General features: G+C 34.8%; 2 protein-coding genes across 2 annotated transcripts; one reads left to right on the plus strand and one right to left on the minus strand.

Annotated features, from left to right (window-relative positions):
* Positions 1-6,518: 6,518 nt before the first annotated feature.
* crygn1 (crystallin, gamma N1) lies at positions 6,519-12,318 on the minus strand. The gene is made up of 4 exons (XM_084411756.1): positions 11,053-12,318; positions 9,508-9,756; positions 8,346-8,491; positions 6,519-6,955 (listed from the first exon to the last, which is right to left on the minus strand). The coding sequence occupies exons 1-4, from the start codon at positions 11,071-11,073 to the stop codon at positions 6,820-6,822; spliced, it is 552 nt and encodes a 183-aa protein (XP_084267882.1). The 5' UTR covers positions 11,074-12,318; the 3' UTR covers positions 6,519-6,819.
* An 81-nt stretch (positions 12,319-12,399) lies between these two features.
* ly97.3 (lymphocyte antigen 97, tandem duplicate 3) lies at positions 12,400-14,069 on the plus strand. The gene is made up of 4 exons (XM_084411757.1): positions 12,400-12,662; positions 12,972-13,024; positions 13,333-13,455; positions 13,558-14,069. The coding sequence occupies exons 1-4, from the start codon at positions 12,604-12,606 to the stop codon at positions 13,665-13,667; spliced, it is 345 nt and encodes a 114-aa protein (XP_084267883.1). The 5' UTR covers positions 12,400-12,603; the 3' UTR covers positions 13,668-14,069.
* Positions 14,070-17,412: the final 3,343 nt, after the last annotated feature.

Here is a 17,412-nt window from a genome sequence, read left to right on the forward strand (position 1 = left end):
TTTCTTTGGCTGCTGTAACAGTGTGTTTGTGTAACACAATTGTTGTGGCAGAGAAAGCCTAGAAAAAGTTTGAGGTGTTATCAGTTCAATGTTGATGATGACATAATTATCACAAAAATGGGCCTTTAATATTGTGTTTAAAGTTTTGTGTTTATATTTTCCATTAATAACCAACAACCTTGTGGAACTGCATTATTGGTGCCAAAAACATTAAAATGATCACTTATTTGAAGGTGTATAAAAAGCATGTGCACATGATGTTTTGAGCAAGAGTATCATACAGTCACACACAGACATCAAGATTGTGCATATGATTTCCAACAATGGTGACAATTTAAAAAAAAGCTTCATGCTGCAATGCATGATGGGTAGCTTTCATAGTACAAAACTCTTCCTTAATTCCCAAGCTTTTTTTGGTTGTCACCGTTGTTGTGATTCATATCCAAAATCTTGATGTCTGTGTGTGACTGTATGATACTCTTGCTCAAAACATAATGTGCACATGCTTTTTATACACCTTTAAATAAATACACCTTCACCAATAATGCAGTTCCAAAAGGTTGGTGGTTATTAATGGCAAATATAAACACAAAACTTTAAACACAATATTAAAGGCCCATTTTGTGATAATTATGTCATCATCAACATTGAACTGATAACACCTCATACTTTTTCTAGGCTTTCTCTGCCACAACAATTGTGTTACACAAACACACTGTTACAGCAGCCAAAGAAAAGCTCAAATAAAAGGAACGGGGACCAAGAGCCCAACTAAAGCAAACACGGATCGCCACAATGGTGACACTTCAAATTAAACGAATATCAACATCTAACCTCTGTTAATTCTCAGTAAGATCATAAGACAGCAATAGTCAAAGTAATTATGTCTAAATGAGACCATAAATGATGTTGAAATATGTCCACAATGGCCACATCTGAACTAGTTTTAACCTTGTACGAAGGTTCGATGAACGTCTATATCGGACGTGCAGAACACGTCAAAAAAAGACGTCATAACTTTCATTCTGGCTCCTCAGTGGACGGCATTTCAACGTCTGATTTTTGTAACAAAGACATTGAAAAGAAGTCTTTCGGACATCATTTTGCTTAGTGGGTAGTTAAAAAAAATTAAAAAAAGAAAGAAAGATGGGTGGAATCTAACACAATCGTAATCTTGCTGTAGCAAATCCAAACCTTGTGCATACTTTTAGTGCAATCATATGGAATCAGAAGACTGTTATGAACATATGGAATCAGAACCGTTATGATTTTTATGTTTTAATGAATTCTTCCCATACCTTGTTTGCCATGATCATCTGCTTTCCACGTGACCTGAAATCACACACACACACACACACACACACACACACACACACACACACACACACACACACACACACACACAAGTTATTTTAAAACTCAGTATTAGATTTACACAGGTCAGAATATGTTCCATTGGGACAATGCAAAAACTCAAATGACTATGATCTTGAAGCTGAGCTGGAAAGGCTAACAGTAATATTTTGAGCTGTCATGTGATTTTAGCTAAGTTACATTTATAGAAAGTAATGTTAAATTAATATGATTTACTGTGACCTAGCTGCACACCTAGGTCCTAGGGGTTCATCATGTTGTATTCATATTCTAGTATTCCTGTTCTAGGCTTTCCTGTATCATCAACAAGTACGTTAAGTTACAGTATTTCGATTTCTTAACGGTCTTAATAAAGTTAGTCATGTTAACTATTACGAAATAAACAAAAGAAACACGGTAGGCCTATTTTTAGTAAAACTGTGGCTATTACAATGGTAAAAAATCAGCTAAAAACGTGTTTACTACAATTTTATTATAATAAAATAAAGTAAGTTTTTTTAGAGAAAAGTTTTCAGCTTCCAGACAGTGTTTCAAAATATCCCGCCATTTATTGGTTTAATGTTACTGACTATCATAACGAAGATTTTATACACAATTATGGACTTTAATATGAATAACAAGTCTACTAAAGATTGTTTTAGGTCTTTAAGTTAACAAGTAGAGATGTGGGTTGGGTTCAACTAGGGCTGGGCGGTATATCGATATAAAAAATATATCGATATATTTTGAAATGCGATATGGAATTAGACCATATCGCATATATCGATATACATTTCAAATTTTAAAATAGTCCGCCCCTCCTTCCACTCTGCGCGCGTGTTTAGAGCATGTTATGTTCTGAGAGGCGAATCATGACTACTTCAGAAAACCCAGCAACAGGCAGTGACATAAGTGTACGCTGAAATAAAGTTTTTCACCTCAGAAACACGGACTTTCTTGTCCTGTCAGCCGTTATACTGTGCTCGGAGCGCACACTCTTCAATTGCACGCGCAAATGCGGCGGCGCGCGCGCTGTGTATTGCTTCACTGTAGGCTATATAAAGGGCAAAAGAAACTATACGAGCATGTAACACCGTTACGTTGTAAATTACACGAAATAAAAGTAATGCAGGTATGATTTTCATTCTATTCACCTGAGCAGTTTCCATGTTTCATTAACAGTTATTGTTAATATTGTGTATTCACCATGGTAACTGTCGTTTACTTTATTTTTCTTTGTGTTATTTTTTATATTTTTAAATGACTGTAGTGGCTCATACCACATTGTATAAACAAAAACTAGTTTGGGTCTGCTATTTAATAGCTTTAGCATAGGCCTACTGTTTATTTATTAGTGGCCTACTAGTCTTTACTAGTCATATTTTTACAATTTATGTTAAGTAAAGGGGGACAGTACTTGTGTGTGTGTGTGTGTGTGTGTGTGTGTGTTAACAAATTTTGTGTAAACGTGTTATAATTTGCCTATATATATGTAGGCTATATATAAGCAAATTATAACATGTTTACACAATTTTTTTTATATATATTCAATGTAAACTTTGATCATCATAATTAATAAATCACAATTACAATTCCAAGGGAATAATTGGCAATTATGATTTTTGTCATAATCGGTGCAGCCCTAAGGTAAAGAAACCTGTTTATAATTTATTAATTTGATTTTGCAACTGTTCACTGAAATAGCTGGTTTCAATAAAACTACTTGTGACGTCATGTTTGGCTTTGACTTTGACTGAACATTTGCTCTCACTTTGCAGAAAAAATATCGGGATATATATCGTATATCGATATTCAGCCTAAATATATCGGGATATGACTTTTGGTCCATATCGCCCAGCCCTAGGTTCAACTGATCTTTCTTAACACAGATCGATAATTAAAAAACGCATGCTGCATTTTCAGTGTTTTGCCCTGACCCAGTTATAACTGAACATCATTTAAGAATGCTAACGTTAGCATGGAAACTGTCTAACCACTTAACACAAATGTAATATAAAATATCGTACACACATGTAGTATGAGACTCTTACCTCAGCCGTTGATCGGTCGGGATGAGGTCCGCTGTGACGACGAACCAGGCTCACTGAAAAAGGGCGCGTTATTTCTAGACTGACTGACACCCAGACTACAAACAACTAATATGTGTTCAGCGCTCCTGCTCACGGCTGGCTGCTTCTGTCGAATATGATTATAGCTTTGAACCACTGTGATCACAATCCACGACTACTTCACGAGCGTAGACTGAAACTTCAAATCTCCCGCTTGCCCTTGACACAGATCGACGACAGAGACAGATCTGTAGCTAACTGTTGTGGGCGGGACTAGCAGCAACGAAACGTAATGGCGGATAATTTGAATCTGCGCGCGCGCGCGGGCACACACACACACACACACACACACACACACACACACATACATACATACAAACGCACACAAAGCCACGCAGATTTGGAAAAACGATTCATAAAAGACATAAAATATAGGCCTAAATGAAATTTTCGGGCAAATAGCCTACAAATGATGATCAAAATGAACATCTATTTGCAAGACAAAATTAAAAGACTATAAATAATTAAATAGGCTTGCCTAATGTGTGTACAAATCTTAAAACTCACTTTAACCCCCACATGCTTAATAATCTTTAAGGAAAACATGTTTAGTGACTGCTGATTTCTGCAGTTATACCTTATTTTCTTTGTTTTCTAATTCCACAGAAATAATCTGTAAAATATTACTTAATTTTTTATGTAAAATTACACATAACCCTATAAAATTACAGAGAATTTCCTTTTAAAAACGTAAAATTAATGTAAAACCAAAATAAAAGCAATTACCTGTAAATTTAATAGTGGACCTTTAAATTACAACAAATATCTGTAAAATAACAGGTATTCACTGTATAATGACAAAACGACAAAATTCTGTTAAAAAATACAGACCGTTTCCTGTAAATTTACAGTTTTTTTTTACAGTGCAGTTAAGAGCTTCATTTAGCCTTAGATGTTATATAAATATGGTCCTTGAAGCACAGGTTTTATCAGCTGACAATATATATATATATATTTTTAACATTATAGGCACAAATACAAATGTACTTTTAGAAAAAAATGGTGTTATTGTTTTAGCAAGTTTACTGTTTAATTTAAACCATGTATGAAAACTTGTGTGATATTCCTTTAAAATAACCTTTAAATAGATGTCATTATTATTATTATTTTAAAGTACATTTTACTGTGCAATTTCTTTCATAATTTCTATGAGTTAGACTTAACTTTTATTTTGGTGGGTTGTAGACATTTGAGTTTCTGTGTGTTTTAATAAACTATTATTATTAGGCCTACTTGAAGTATACTAAACTCTACTGTGCAATAGTAAATATATTTCTGTTATAATTTCTTCAAGTTATACTGAACTTTTATTTTGACAGGTTGTCGTAAAGACATTACAGTTTCTGTCTGTATTTGATACGAATGAATGACGATAGTTTTATCAAATGAAATGGTGAAATTCTCGTGAAGTGACTCTCATAGCAGCTCTGCGATGAAGTTCACATGTGTATCCTACATCATGTCTCAATACAGTGAAACGCTGAAAACACCACGAGCGTCACGCGTGCTTCAGTGTGTGTGTAGTGGAGCCAAGCGGCAACCTCCCGGTCTCTCTCTTGAAACCAACCAATTAAACGGCAATTCATCAACTGGCCGCTTGAGGCTGGCTGCAATAGTGAGTCAAATCTGCATCTCCCCCATGTTGAAATGCCCAACTTTACAGCAGAAAAAAACATGTTTACAGCCTGGAGCAAAAGTGGCGTTGGTCTATACAGCTAATTTTGCCGGTGGCACCGCCACCTTGGTGCCTTTAGTTACCCTAAAGGGTGGCGGTGCCACTGTCTTGGGCCCATCATCGCTGCTCGCAGCTATATATATATATATACAAGTAACACAATGAATGCAATGTGAAATTTTGAAGTAGAAAGGCTGAAATAATATTTTCTTGTAAAACATACTCCAACAATCTCTGTTTCCTTTACAACTTTTTAAAATATATATCTATATATTACAGTGTATAGCAGGGGTCACCAAACTTTTTTCTCTGGGGGCCACATTATCGTTCCTGACTGTGATGGGGGGGCCGGGTCAGCTATATAACATAGAATTGTATGACCCAGACCAAAATGACCACCAGCAGGCCTCATTGTGTAGTAGAGATTACTAGCCTAGCACAGCCATCCCCACTACTATATCAACACTTGATTCCTGGCACATATTTGTTTATCTTCACTAGTGGTTTGCAAAAGTAGTAATCGAGTTTTCACACTTTGTTTTGATTAAAGTTATTCTTCACTTTAAAAATAATCGTTGGTCCACTGTTCTTTGAAAACTCTGCACTCTCATGCACTCTCTATCAACTTTTCGTTTAACGCTAGCCATTTTGCTGTCCTGAACACTGACAGTTATCTGTTATCAGTTGGGGATTGCCTCATAGGGCCGGTTCAAGTAGTGGGGGGCAGAGGGGCTGGGGGGCCAGTCAAAGGGGGGTGGCGGGCCTGAGTCGGCCCGCGGGCCTTAGTTCGGTGACCCATGGTGTATAGGCTATGAGAAAGACAAAAAGAACTCCTATATGCATGTTCTTGCAATACATTTCTGAAATGTGATACATTTCTAAAAAAGAAACATACAGGACTGCTGCAATGTGGGTGTTGCTATGGAGTTGCTAGGGTGTGCTGGGTGGTTGCTAGGTTGTCTGTCTTCAGTTTTCTTACATGTCTTCTGCCCCCTGGTGGATGATTCATGCTCTTCAGGAAGGAAAAAAAAAAATCTTAATCTCAATCTAATTGTGAAAATGTCTGCATGTGTCGCAATGCACGTGTTTCTGCTGGGGAATCTATGCTGATTTTGACTAAGGATAATTTTTTTTTTTCAAAATCAACATTTACTTGCATACTATGTAAGCCTATACATACTTAAATCAAGATACTTTCACTTGAGAAACTAATTATTTAATTCAAAGAGAAATCTCACTCAATTTTCATACATTTTTCAGAAAACAAGACTTTCTGCCATTTTGCTTATCAAGTTTATGTATCTTGAATTAAGAATGTTGAGATATTTGTATGGGAAAACAAGACAAAAATACTTTTTTTTGCAGTGTATTTATTACAGAATGCCACTGAATGTTTGGAATTCTGAAAAAAAAAAAAAAAAAACTATGAGAACAACTCTTTCACAATTATTTCTTTCTCTATTTTTAGCTTATTGCCTCAGTACAAATACAAAATAAAACAAACAAGAATATTTGTGATGATTGCATATTCTTTTAAAATAACCGATTCATCATTGAGGATTAAAAGCACATAGCTATATGTAATTCATTAATACAAAAAAAAAGGTAAAATTCTGATAATTTGATCTATGTTTTTATAGAGAGCAAGGCTGCTTTAAAAGTTTAGAAATAGTTGACCACTTTGCGGATAGACTGGATGTTGGGATTCTCAGCTTGCCACTCCATAAATGAGCAGTAGTTTCCTCTTTCCACAATGTACATGCGGCCACGATAGTTCGGCTCTTCGTACATGACCCAACTAAACCAGTAGAGAGAAAGAAAGAAAGACATTTTATTTGGGATATTCATGTATGATTTATGAGCTCTGCTGTGTGAATGACATTAAATCAGACACTGTTGCATTTGTGCGTCTTTTAAATTGCACATTAAGTTGACATTTTTCAATCAAGTTAAACACTTTTACAAATGCTAAACTTGATGCAAAAAATGTGGCAATAGGAATTCACATCGATTAATAATATATTGAGCTTCTGTTCTATGTAGTTTTGATTAAAACATATTTAATTGCTTTAAACAACGTATAGTTTTGCAACAGTGAGGGTTAAACAGAATCATTTCATTCTGCACTTCAAAAAACGGCTTTCTTACTCAGAAGCTTTCTTAAAAGAAGAGACATTTTCTTTAAAAGCAAAATGTCATAAGATATTAAGTCTTGTTTTCTAAAAGAAATGATCAAAATTAAGCGAGTTTATGCTTAAAATCTGCAAGAAAAATAATCTTGTTTTCCCTTGGAATTAAGTTTTTTTCGGAACCCATTGGTAGAAAACCTGCCTTGTTTTAAGCATAAACTCACTTCATTTTAATAAATGTTTTCAGAAAATAAGACTTAATATCTTGTGTCTTGAATTAAGAATGTTTAGATGTTTGTTTGTACTGCAAAACTAGACAAAAATACTATGTAAGATTTTTATTTTTTTTTCCAGTGCAAGCATTTTTCAACTCTTCGTTGAAGTTGCCAGCCAGCACCAACATTTTTGATAATTTTCACAAAATTTTCATGGCCCCCAGAACATTTTGTTGTATGAATATCTGAACAATCATGCAATATATCAGAAGAAAGAACAGAGCCTGCTTAAAAAAAAAAAAAAAAACACATTTTGTTCTAGCTTCATGCATTATTTTTTATCAACACTTGAATGTGGGTAAGTTTAAAAAAAATAAAAAATAATTTTGAACAAAAAGATGAGAAATTCACGTTTTTGTACGTCTGGATCGGGTTCAGAACGATGATGATCAAACCACCGATGGAGTAGATCGAGTCCATCAACACCCACAAACCTTCACAGTCCTATAGCTCGTCCTGAGTCAACATTTCATTCGGTAACGTTAGGTAGTTTTGATTTATAGCCTATGCTGTTTATCGATCGCACTATTTTACATGTGCAAAAGCAATGCTTCTATCGCTGTTTCTGCTTCTTATTCTTCTTCTTCTCCGCCTGTGTTTTGATCCGAGACTCTTTGAGTATATGCGTAATAGCGCCCCCTAATGTATAACAGTGAAAACATGGATACATGGAAAATTCCGTCAATGGCGGGGAAAGAGTTAACTATTAAAGCATTTGGGACATTGGAATAATAGTGTACAGTTTCACTCATTGATTCACATTGTTTGGCCCTGCAAGACTTACGCGCCGTCTCCGTAGACTTTAGCGGAGTTGAGGCAGTTCTGGCTGATTCCAGTGCTCTGGAGGAAGGGACAGTCGTCACACAGTTCAATACACTGACCAGTGAAGTTCGGCTCCTCGAAAAGCTCCATCCTGTATTGCTCCCCATGCTGACACACACAGAGGACCACATTGTAACAAGATGAGTGACACATTACAAAAATATCATACACTCAAGGGATAGTGCGCCCAAAAATAAAAATTCTGTCATCATTTACTCACCCTCAAGTTTTTCAAAATCTGTATGAGTGTCTGAACACAAAAGAATGTGGGTAAACAAACAATTGATGGACCCCATCGACATATGGGAAAATACTGTGGAAGTCAACGGGGTCCATCAACTTTTTGGTTACCGACATTTGTCAAAATATCTTCTTTTGTGTTCAGCAGAAGAAAGCAATTCATTCAAGTTTTGAACAACTTCAGGGTGAGTAAATGAATTTTCATTTTTGGGTGAACTATCCCTTTAAGTCTTGTTTTTCAAAAAAAAAAAAAAAAAAAAGAATAATTAAAAATTAAGAACAAATATCTGCTAATGGGATCACAAAAAATAAAGTTAATTCAAAGGGAAAACAAGTTTATTTTTCTTTCTCCACTGGTAGATATTTTTCTAGTTTTAAGCAAAAATGTACAGAATTTTGATACATTTTTCAGAAAACAAGACCGAATACAAGTAAATGTCTCTTGATTTAAGAATGTATAGATATTTAAACTGGAAAACAAAACAAAAATGTCATTTTTTTGCTGTGACTTGACCTTCAGTGCTACCATTCATTTTAAAAGTGATAAATTATCTCATGATTTGATTGGACTGTCAAAAATTAAGACATTTTTACATAAACAATTATAATGAAATTGCTGGGGCTCCACTTGATTATGATGCAATGTGACAACAAATTATCAATAACACTTTACTTAAAGCCTTTATGTATAATGCATTGCAAATGTATTGCAAATGTACATTATAATGCATTATATCTTTTAATAAATAATTTTAATAGTATTTGCAGATTCCTTTTTATGTCTGGAATTGGTTGTTTGTCATGTTTTCACGCATTGAAGGTTTTAAACCGGATAGATGAGCATTATGCTTAGTGTTAACTTTTCATAGTGTTTTCACGCTCACCATTTTGATTGGCTTGCAGGAGCCCATGTGATCATTGTGAGCATTCCAGCGTTGGAATTCTGGATACTCTCCTTTCTCCAGGATGTACTGCTGTCCCTTGAAATCGGGATGGTCGAAACACACCCAAGCCCCGGTCTCCACGCGGATGGAGTTCACCCTGTTCATGAAACCAAGGTCCTGGAAGTTATCACAGTCTCCGAACACATCCAGCTTCCTGCCAGTGAAGCACTTGCCCTCGTAGAACAATATCTGCGAGAAGATGGAGACGTGTCAGGTGCTTTCGGGACTATCGCTGAGGGTTTTCTTTCAATTGCAATCACTGGTGGTGTAACAGACTCTGTGAAACTGAAGCTACATCTGAGCATCACACTGGTAACACTTTCCATCTTCTGAAGTTTCCCCGGCATTAAACACCAGGCAAATGGAAGTTAGAACAGCTTGTTTGGTCAAATGCATTATTTATCTTTTGGTTTTACTTACTTCTGTTATAATACTTATTTTAAAAATCAATTACTTTCGAAGATGAAACCTGTCGGAGATATTACCAACTTTTGACCATGTTTGAAGAGGTAGACTGTCTGAATCTTAATTAGATCCCAGTTTAGTTTAGATCCCAGAGGAGAAACTTGGTCCAAAAAAGTGGAAATGCTAAACACAAAGTACAGAAATACACAGAGTTGGATGTACACACACACACGGATGCACACCGAACACACACACAAACACACACACCCAGACACACACACCAGAAGCTGCTCAATAACATCATGCACAGGAGCTTTTATGCTTTGTAAACATAAACATCTGGTTGCACTGTTTGCTTTTTAAAATGTTAAAATATTAAAATATATGTTTAAAAAAATAAATAAATACACAGATAAAGTTGTTTAAATCGAAATAGTTTTTATATTTAGGGAAGCATAAGCTAAAATGAATTGAAAATCATACTTTATATGATGTGTAATAACAGCTAAATTGGATGATTTATGAATTTGACATTGTAATTTACAGCTAATAGTGCCAATTAAACCTAATAAATTATATGATGCATGTTTTTCTGTACAAAAGACTTAATGTTGTGGAAGACCATAGAAGACTATATTCTTTCTGACACATACAAATTGCTAAAAAATTAAATGCACTTGTTTTATATTGGGGTCAGTGAAAATATTGAATTTAAATAAAAAAATATTAAGTTCAAATCTATTAGAAGTACTGTTGAGTCCTGTGCTGTAAATATATGCATTAATTTGAGAGCAAATGGGTGCATGAGAATTTGGTACAATGGCAGTCAAATATATGATCAGCCTCCAATACATACTCATAAATATAAGTTTACATGTAGAACTAGTTGTGCAACATTTAATGTCTCTAGATGGTATACAGGTATGTTCATGTTTATATGTTGTTCATGTATATGCAAAATTGTATATGTGCGTATAAAAGAATGCATATATGTATTACATATAAATGTTGCTTTGGTTGGTCAGCAGGTTATAGTCAATCATTCCCTGAAACTCCTCCGGATATGACTCCAGTACTCACCTTCCCTGAATACTGTGACATCTTTCCCTGCCTGGATCCTGGACACCGATCCACTGGAGTGAGAGAAAGCAACCGGAGGGAAAGATCCGGACTGTCTGATATATGTGGCCTATACGCCGCGAGGTTTTATCGCGAGGTTTTGCCCACAAAAGCGGCACAATGAAGAGCTTAGCAGTTTTTGCATCATGGACAGATTCTCTTACACTGGGCTCTGCTGATATTGGTGTTCAGGAGGGCGAGAAACACAACGGCACAATCTATTGTGTTAAAGCTGCGATTTACAGTCACTTGTTTGGGTGTGTGAACGACTGAAGCTGGCAGACAGTCAAAACAACACAACACACACACACACACTCACAGATCAGAGCTGCAAGAACATAAACATCAAGAGAAGAACTAGACTAGAAGAGATGCACTATTTATCTGTCATAATATCTATCTATCCATCCATCCATCCATCTATTCATGTCTGTCTATCTATCTATCTATCTATCTATCTATCTATCTATCTATCTATCTATCTATCTATCTATCTATCTATCTATCTATCTATCTATCTATCTATCTATCTATCTATCTATTCATGTCTGTCCATCTATTCATGTCTATCTATCTATCTATCTATCTATCTATCTATCTATCTATCTATCTATCTATCTATCTATCTATCTATCTATCTATCTATCTATCTATCTATCTATCTATCTATCTATCTATTCATGTCTGTCCATCTATTCATGTCTATCTATCTATCTATCTATCTATCTATCTATCTATCTATCTATCTATCTATCTATCTATCTATCTATCTATCTATCTATCTATCTATCTATCTATCTATCTATCTATCTATCTATTCATGTCTGTCCATCTATTCATGTCTATCTATCTATCTATCTATCTATCTATCTATCTATCTATCTATCTATCTATCTATCTATCTATCTATCTATCTATCTATCTATCTATCTATCTATTCATTTCTCTGTTTATCTGTTTATTAAACTATCAATTCATCTATCTATCTATATTCATCTCTCTGTCATTCTATCTATGTATCTATCTATCTATCTATGTATCTATCTATCTATCTATTCATTTCTCTGTTTATCTGTCTAACTATCTAACTATCAATTCATCTATCTATCTATATTCATCTCTCTGTCATTCTATCTATCTATCTATCTATCTATCTATCTATCTATCTATCTATCTATCTATCTATCTATCTATCTATCTATCTATCTATCTATCTATCTATCTATCTATCTATTCATTTCTCTGTCTATCTATCTATCTATCTATAGATCTATATAGATCTATAGACCCCAGCTATAAAGCTACAGCACAGGAAGGAAGTTGCAGACATCTCTTTCAAACACACAGTTACACCCATAAAGTTGAGAAATACTGTTCAATTTTCTTGTGCAAAGACCATATTTGATATTGATATAGTTGTGTTTCATGCAGTGTGACCAGGCTTGGTCTGTTTGCACAAAGAACGAGAGAGGAGGGAGGTGATAAGAAACTGTAGGATAAAGGTGAGGTTTCATGTATAGACATACAGACAGAAAGCGGATCAGTTTTACTCAGTCCACTGGAGCACAAAGGTGAGTTACGCAGTTTTGTTCATTGAAATTATCATTTTTTACAGTACATTAAAACATACTTCAGGGATGCATCATAAAACATAAGATAAAACTTTATTGATCTACTCTTGACAATAGTATGGCCTTTGACCAGATACTACCTCAGACTATTTACAGTAATGGTTTATTTTAGTATGTTTAAGATGCTTTGGTTTGGTTTGAATTGTTTGGTTGCTGTCTAGTGAGTTTTAATACTCTTTAGAGTAATCTTTTTTTTTTTTTTTTACCAATAATAAATGAGTCGCTTCTCTTCTTCGGTTTGTTTCACAGAACGATGAGGTTCCTCATATTGGCTGTTGTTCTCATGCTGGTCGTTACAGGCGGTGAGTGTGATGATTGATTTCCCGTCATAAAACGGACTTCATATCATCTAAGTTGCAATGAAACTCTCCTTTGTGTGCTGAAAAATACATGAGAATATTCATACAGGGAAAAAAAAAGAAGAAGAAAAGTCTGTTAATACCTGTAGTTTAACTACTGTACGTGGTGTGTGGGCAGGTTTTGTTTGTGACATTTCTGAAAATGTCCACATGGAGAATAGCAAAAACATGTCCAAACTACAAGCACAAAGGGTTAAAAAATGCACAAAAATGGAAGTGTGATTTCAAATATTGGCCCGTGTGTGTTTAAGGCACGGCCCTGGACTGCCATCTCTGCGCCCCAGCTAAAGCAGGAGGGTCCTGTGAGGTCACCGCTGTAACCTGCCCACCGGAGAAAAACGCCTGTGCCGCCGCCAAGTTTCGCACAAGGCCATGTGAGTGTTGATGTCCATTCAGACAATAACAAAAATGGGCTGTTTTTAGGCAATGCACTATTATTAATGTGATTAAAAAAAATCTGGTTTTGTTTGAAACAGATGGTCATTTCCAAAAGTGCATGTCAATGTCAGACTGTGAGATGCAGAAACAGAACGCCTACATCAACATCAAGTGCTGCCAGAAGGACTTCTGCAACACCTTTGACTGATCTGAGCCGTATATGAGCCGGATTCATAAAACAGCTTGCAATAAAATAGATTACACGTGATGACTATGCTTCTGATTTGTGACTTAAAAAATAAAATAAAGCAATATTTCCGCACTGAATTTTTAGTTGTGCAAGTTACAAATAAACAGTCTGTCTCAAAGTGGCAACTGGTCATTAAAAAACAAAACAAATAAATAGTTTTTTGGTGATGCGATTTACTTGCTTTTTAATATCATACGAATATATCATTCTCATTCACACAAAATTGTTTATCAAATCAGTTTGCTTTGTTTTTTTTAAAAGATCATTTTAAATCTGCTTTTCAAATTATGAAAATGTAAACATTTGAAAAAATAGTTTAAAGATTTTGAAAATTAACATTAAAATAAAAGCATGCTAGCATTTTTGTTGATGTGATTTACTTACACAATATCATACAAATACATGCTCATTCTCACACAATATACAATATAGCAATATACAATAGAAGACTACTGCAGTTAACCTGTAATGAATTCACTGGAGACAAGCTGGTAGAGAACCCAAATGCAACTTTACTTCAAAAACATAATCAAACAGAAAACAAGGGCAAGGCACAGAACACAGAACCCAGAACTCAGAACCGTGACAAGACACAGAAACATGACAAGAACAAGAAACAAAACCCAAACCGTGACATAACCTTTCCATGTTAAAACATTAAGATGAGCGAATCACATTGTGAAATGTTGCAATATTATTAGTGCATGTCATCTATAATATTTTTCAAACACAGATTTTAAGGACAGCCTAACAGCTGTGAGGTATGAAGCTTGTTTCCACCACAGAATAAAACTATTTAAAAGGTAATTGCGACTTTTTATCTCACAATTCTGATTTTTGTCCCCGCAATGTGAGTTTCTATCACGCTATTCTGAGAACAAAAGTCAGAATTGTGAGGTAAAAAGTCACAATTATCTTTTAAATTGTTTTATTCTTTGCTGGAAACAAGCTTCCATAGTGAATGTCAATATCAGAAGTAAAAAATGTGACAGTTTTACATTTCCACAATGTCAAAATCAGATATTTGTTGCCGACTCATACATTTAATAGCAAATGCCTTTTTGTCTTGTTTTTCAGTAAAGATATCGAAACATTCTTGAATTAAATTCATTTGCTTGAAGAGCAAAATTATTGTCTTGTTTTCTGAAAAAGATTAAAAAATAAGTTTGTGCCTAAACCAAGAAAAGTATCTGTCAGCGGGGTAAGAAAAATAAACCTACACTGTAAAAAAATTCTAACCTCCCTAACTCAAAATTTTCTAGTGACTGATAACATCTAAATTTTTCAATTGGCCCAAGTGAAATTCTGTAAATTATAAAATTAAATTTACAGAATTTCACTTGGGCCAATTGAAAAATTTAGATGTTATCAGTCACTAGAAAATTCTGAGTTAGGGAGGTTAGAAATTTTTTACAGTGTAATTCAAAGAGAAAACCATATAATATTTGGTAACACTTTACAATAAAAGGTCATTAGTTAACATGAACTAAGAATGAACAATACTTCTACAGCATTTATTAACCTTAGTTAGTTCATTTTAACATTTATCAATTCATTATTAAAATCAAAAGTTGTATTGTTAACATTAGTTAATGCATTGTGGACATGGATAAAAAAGGAACAGCTGGATTTTTATTAATACCATTAACAAAGATTAATAAATACTCTAACAAATGTATTGCTCATTGTTAGTTCATGTTAGTTAATGCATTTTTTTCTTACCACAGGGACAGGTAATTTGTTTTTGTTTTGTTTTTGTATACTTTTTTTTTTTTTAGAAGATATCTGTAATGAAAAAGACAAAAAGACAAAGATTTTTATTTTATTTTATTTTTTGCAGTGACTAACATTCAGTTAGCTTTCATAGTACAATCTCAATAACCAGCAAATAAAATAAGTTATCAATGAGCTTTACATACCCGGTTTTATGTTACATAATAAGAGCATTAATCACTGATAGATCAAAAGATGATGAGCTTTCAAGGCCAGGCAAGGCAAGTTTATTTATAGCACATTTCATACACAATGGCAATTCAAAGTACTTTACATAGAAGAAATTAAAATAATAAAAAGAAATAAGAATAATTAAAACAGTTTAGAAAATAAAATAAAATACAGTACAGTACAAACTGTTGGACGAACAGCGGCACAGTGCTCATTCAGCTCATAGCTAAACAGATGTGTTTTGAGTCTGGATTTGAAAGTGACTACTGTAGGAGCACATCTGATCTCCTCTGGAAGCTGGTTCCAGCATAATAGCTAAAAGCGGACTCGCCGTGCTTAGAGTGAACCCTTGGTATTTCTAGCTGATATGATCCTAATGATCTGAGTGATCTGTTGGGTTTATATTCAGTGAGCATATCTGCAATGTATTGAGGTCCTAGGCCATTGAATGATTTATATACCAGTAATAATACTTAAAATCAACCCTAAATCTAACTGGGAGCCAGTGTAAAGACCTGAGGACTGGTGTGATATGTTCATATTTTCTGGTTCTGCTCAGCGTTCTGTATGAGCTGCAACTGTCTTATGGTCTTTTTGGGAAGGCCAGTGAGGAGTCCATTACAATAATCCACCCTGCTGGTGATGAAAGCATGAACAAGTTTCTCTAAGTCTTGTTTGGAAACAAAGCATCTAATTCTTGCAATATTTTTCAGATGATAGTATGCTGATTTAGTTATTGCTTTGACATGACTACTGAAACTAAGCTCTGACTCTAGTGTCACACCAAGATTCCTGACTTGATGTTTAGTTGTTTGACCCCTAGAGTGAAGGTATGCGTTCACCTTGAGAACTTCATCTTTGTTTCCAAACGCAATGACTTCAGTTTTGTCTTTGTTTAACTGAAGAAAGTTTTGACACATCCAACTGTTGACTTCATCGATGCATTGGCACAGGGAGTCAATGGGGCTATAATCGTTGGGCGATAGGGCTAAGTAGAGCTGTGTGTCGTCTGCATAGCTGTGGTAAGCACACACACACAAATGAGATTTCATTTAATCTCATTGGCTAGTTAAAGAAGCCAAGAGCAGAGCTAAATCCAACAGACATTAAACCTTGTGCACACATGTACCTTGGACCCAAAATAAACACTTTCTAGAACATTTCAAATCCAGTAAACGCTTGCAGAACAGATTCAGACACTAAACAATCATCAAAAGTCTAAGAATATTGTTAAAGGCTCATGAATTACATCACCCAAACCTCTCAAAAATATATAATATATCTCTTAGTCCTAAATCTGATAGGCTCTCAGGCTCTTGTGTCCCTCAGCTTCATTGAACTTTCCTGCCACGTCCTCATAGGATTTGAGAAGAAAACATTTGTCATTTGTCCAACACACAGTGATGGGAAGATGTCCGTCATGCATGAGACTCATTGCCAGACATGCTGTTTAATCGACCTTTCTGACCTTTCCTGAACCACTGAAGGGGAGCTGATGCTGACCATCTTTCACTAATTAATTATGTAGTAAAAGATGGAAGATTAAAGAAAAGGGACACTAATGTAACATAAATCCCCATCAGGGTACAAGAACATTTTCACTGTAAAAAACATTTGATCAATAATCATGACAACAAATGGTTTTCCGTTGCTTTAACTCCAATTTTGAAAACTTTATGAATACTTTTGAACCAATTTTAATAAAAAAAAAAATGTAAGCTATAAAAGACTCAACTATAGGCAATATATATTTTTTTAA

The sequence above is a fragment of the Rutilus rutilus genome (genome assembly GCF_951802725.1).
Source record: "Rutilus rutilus genome assembly, chromosome: 6".
Lineage (NCBI taxonomy): Eukaryota > Metazoa > Chordata > Actinopteri > Cypriniformes > Leuciscidae > Rutilus > Rutilus rutilus.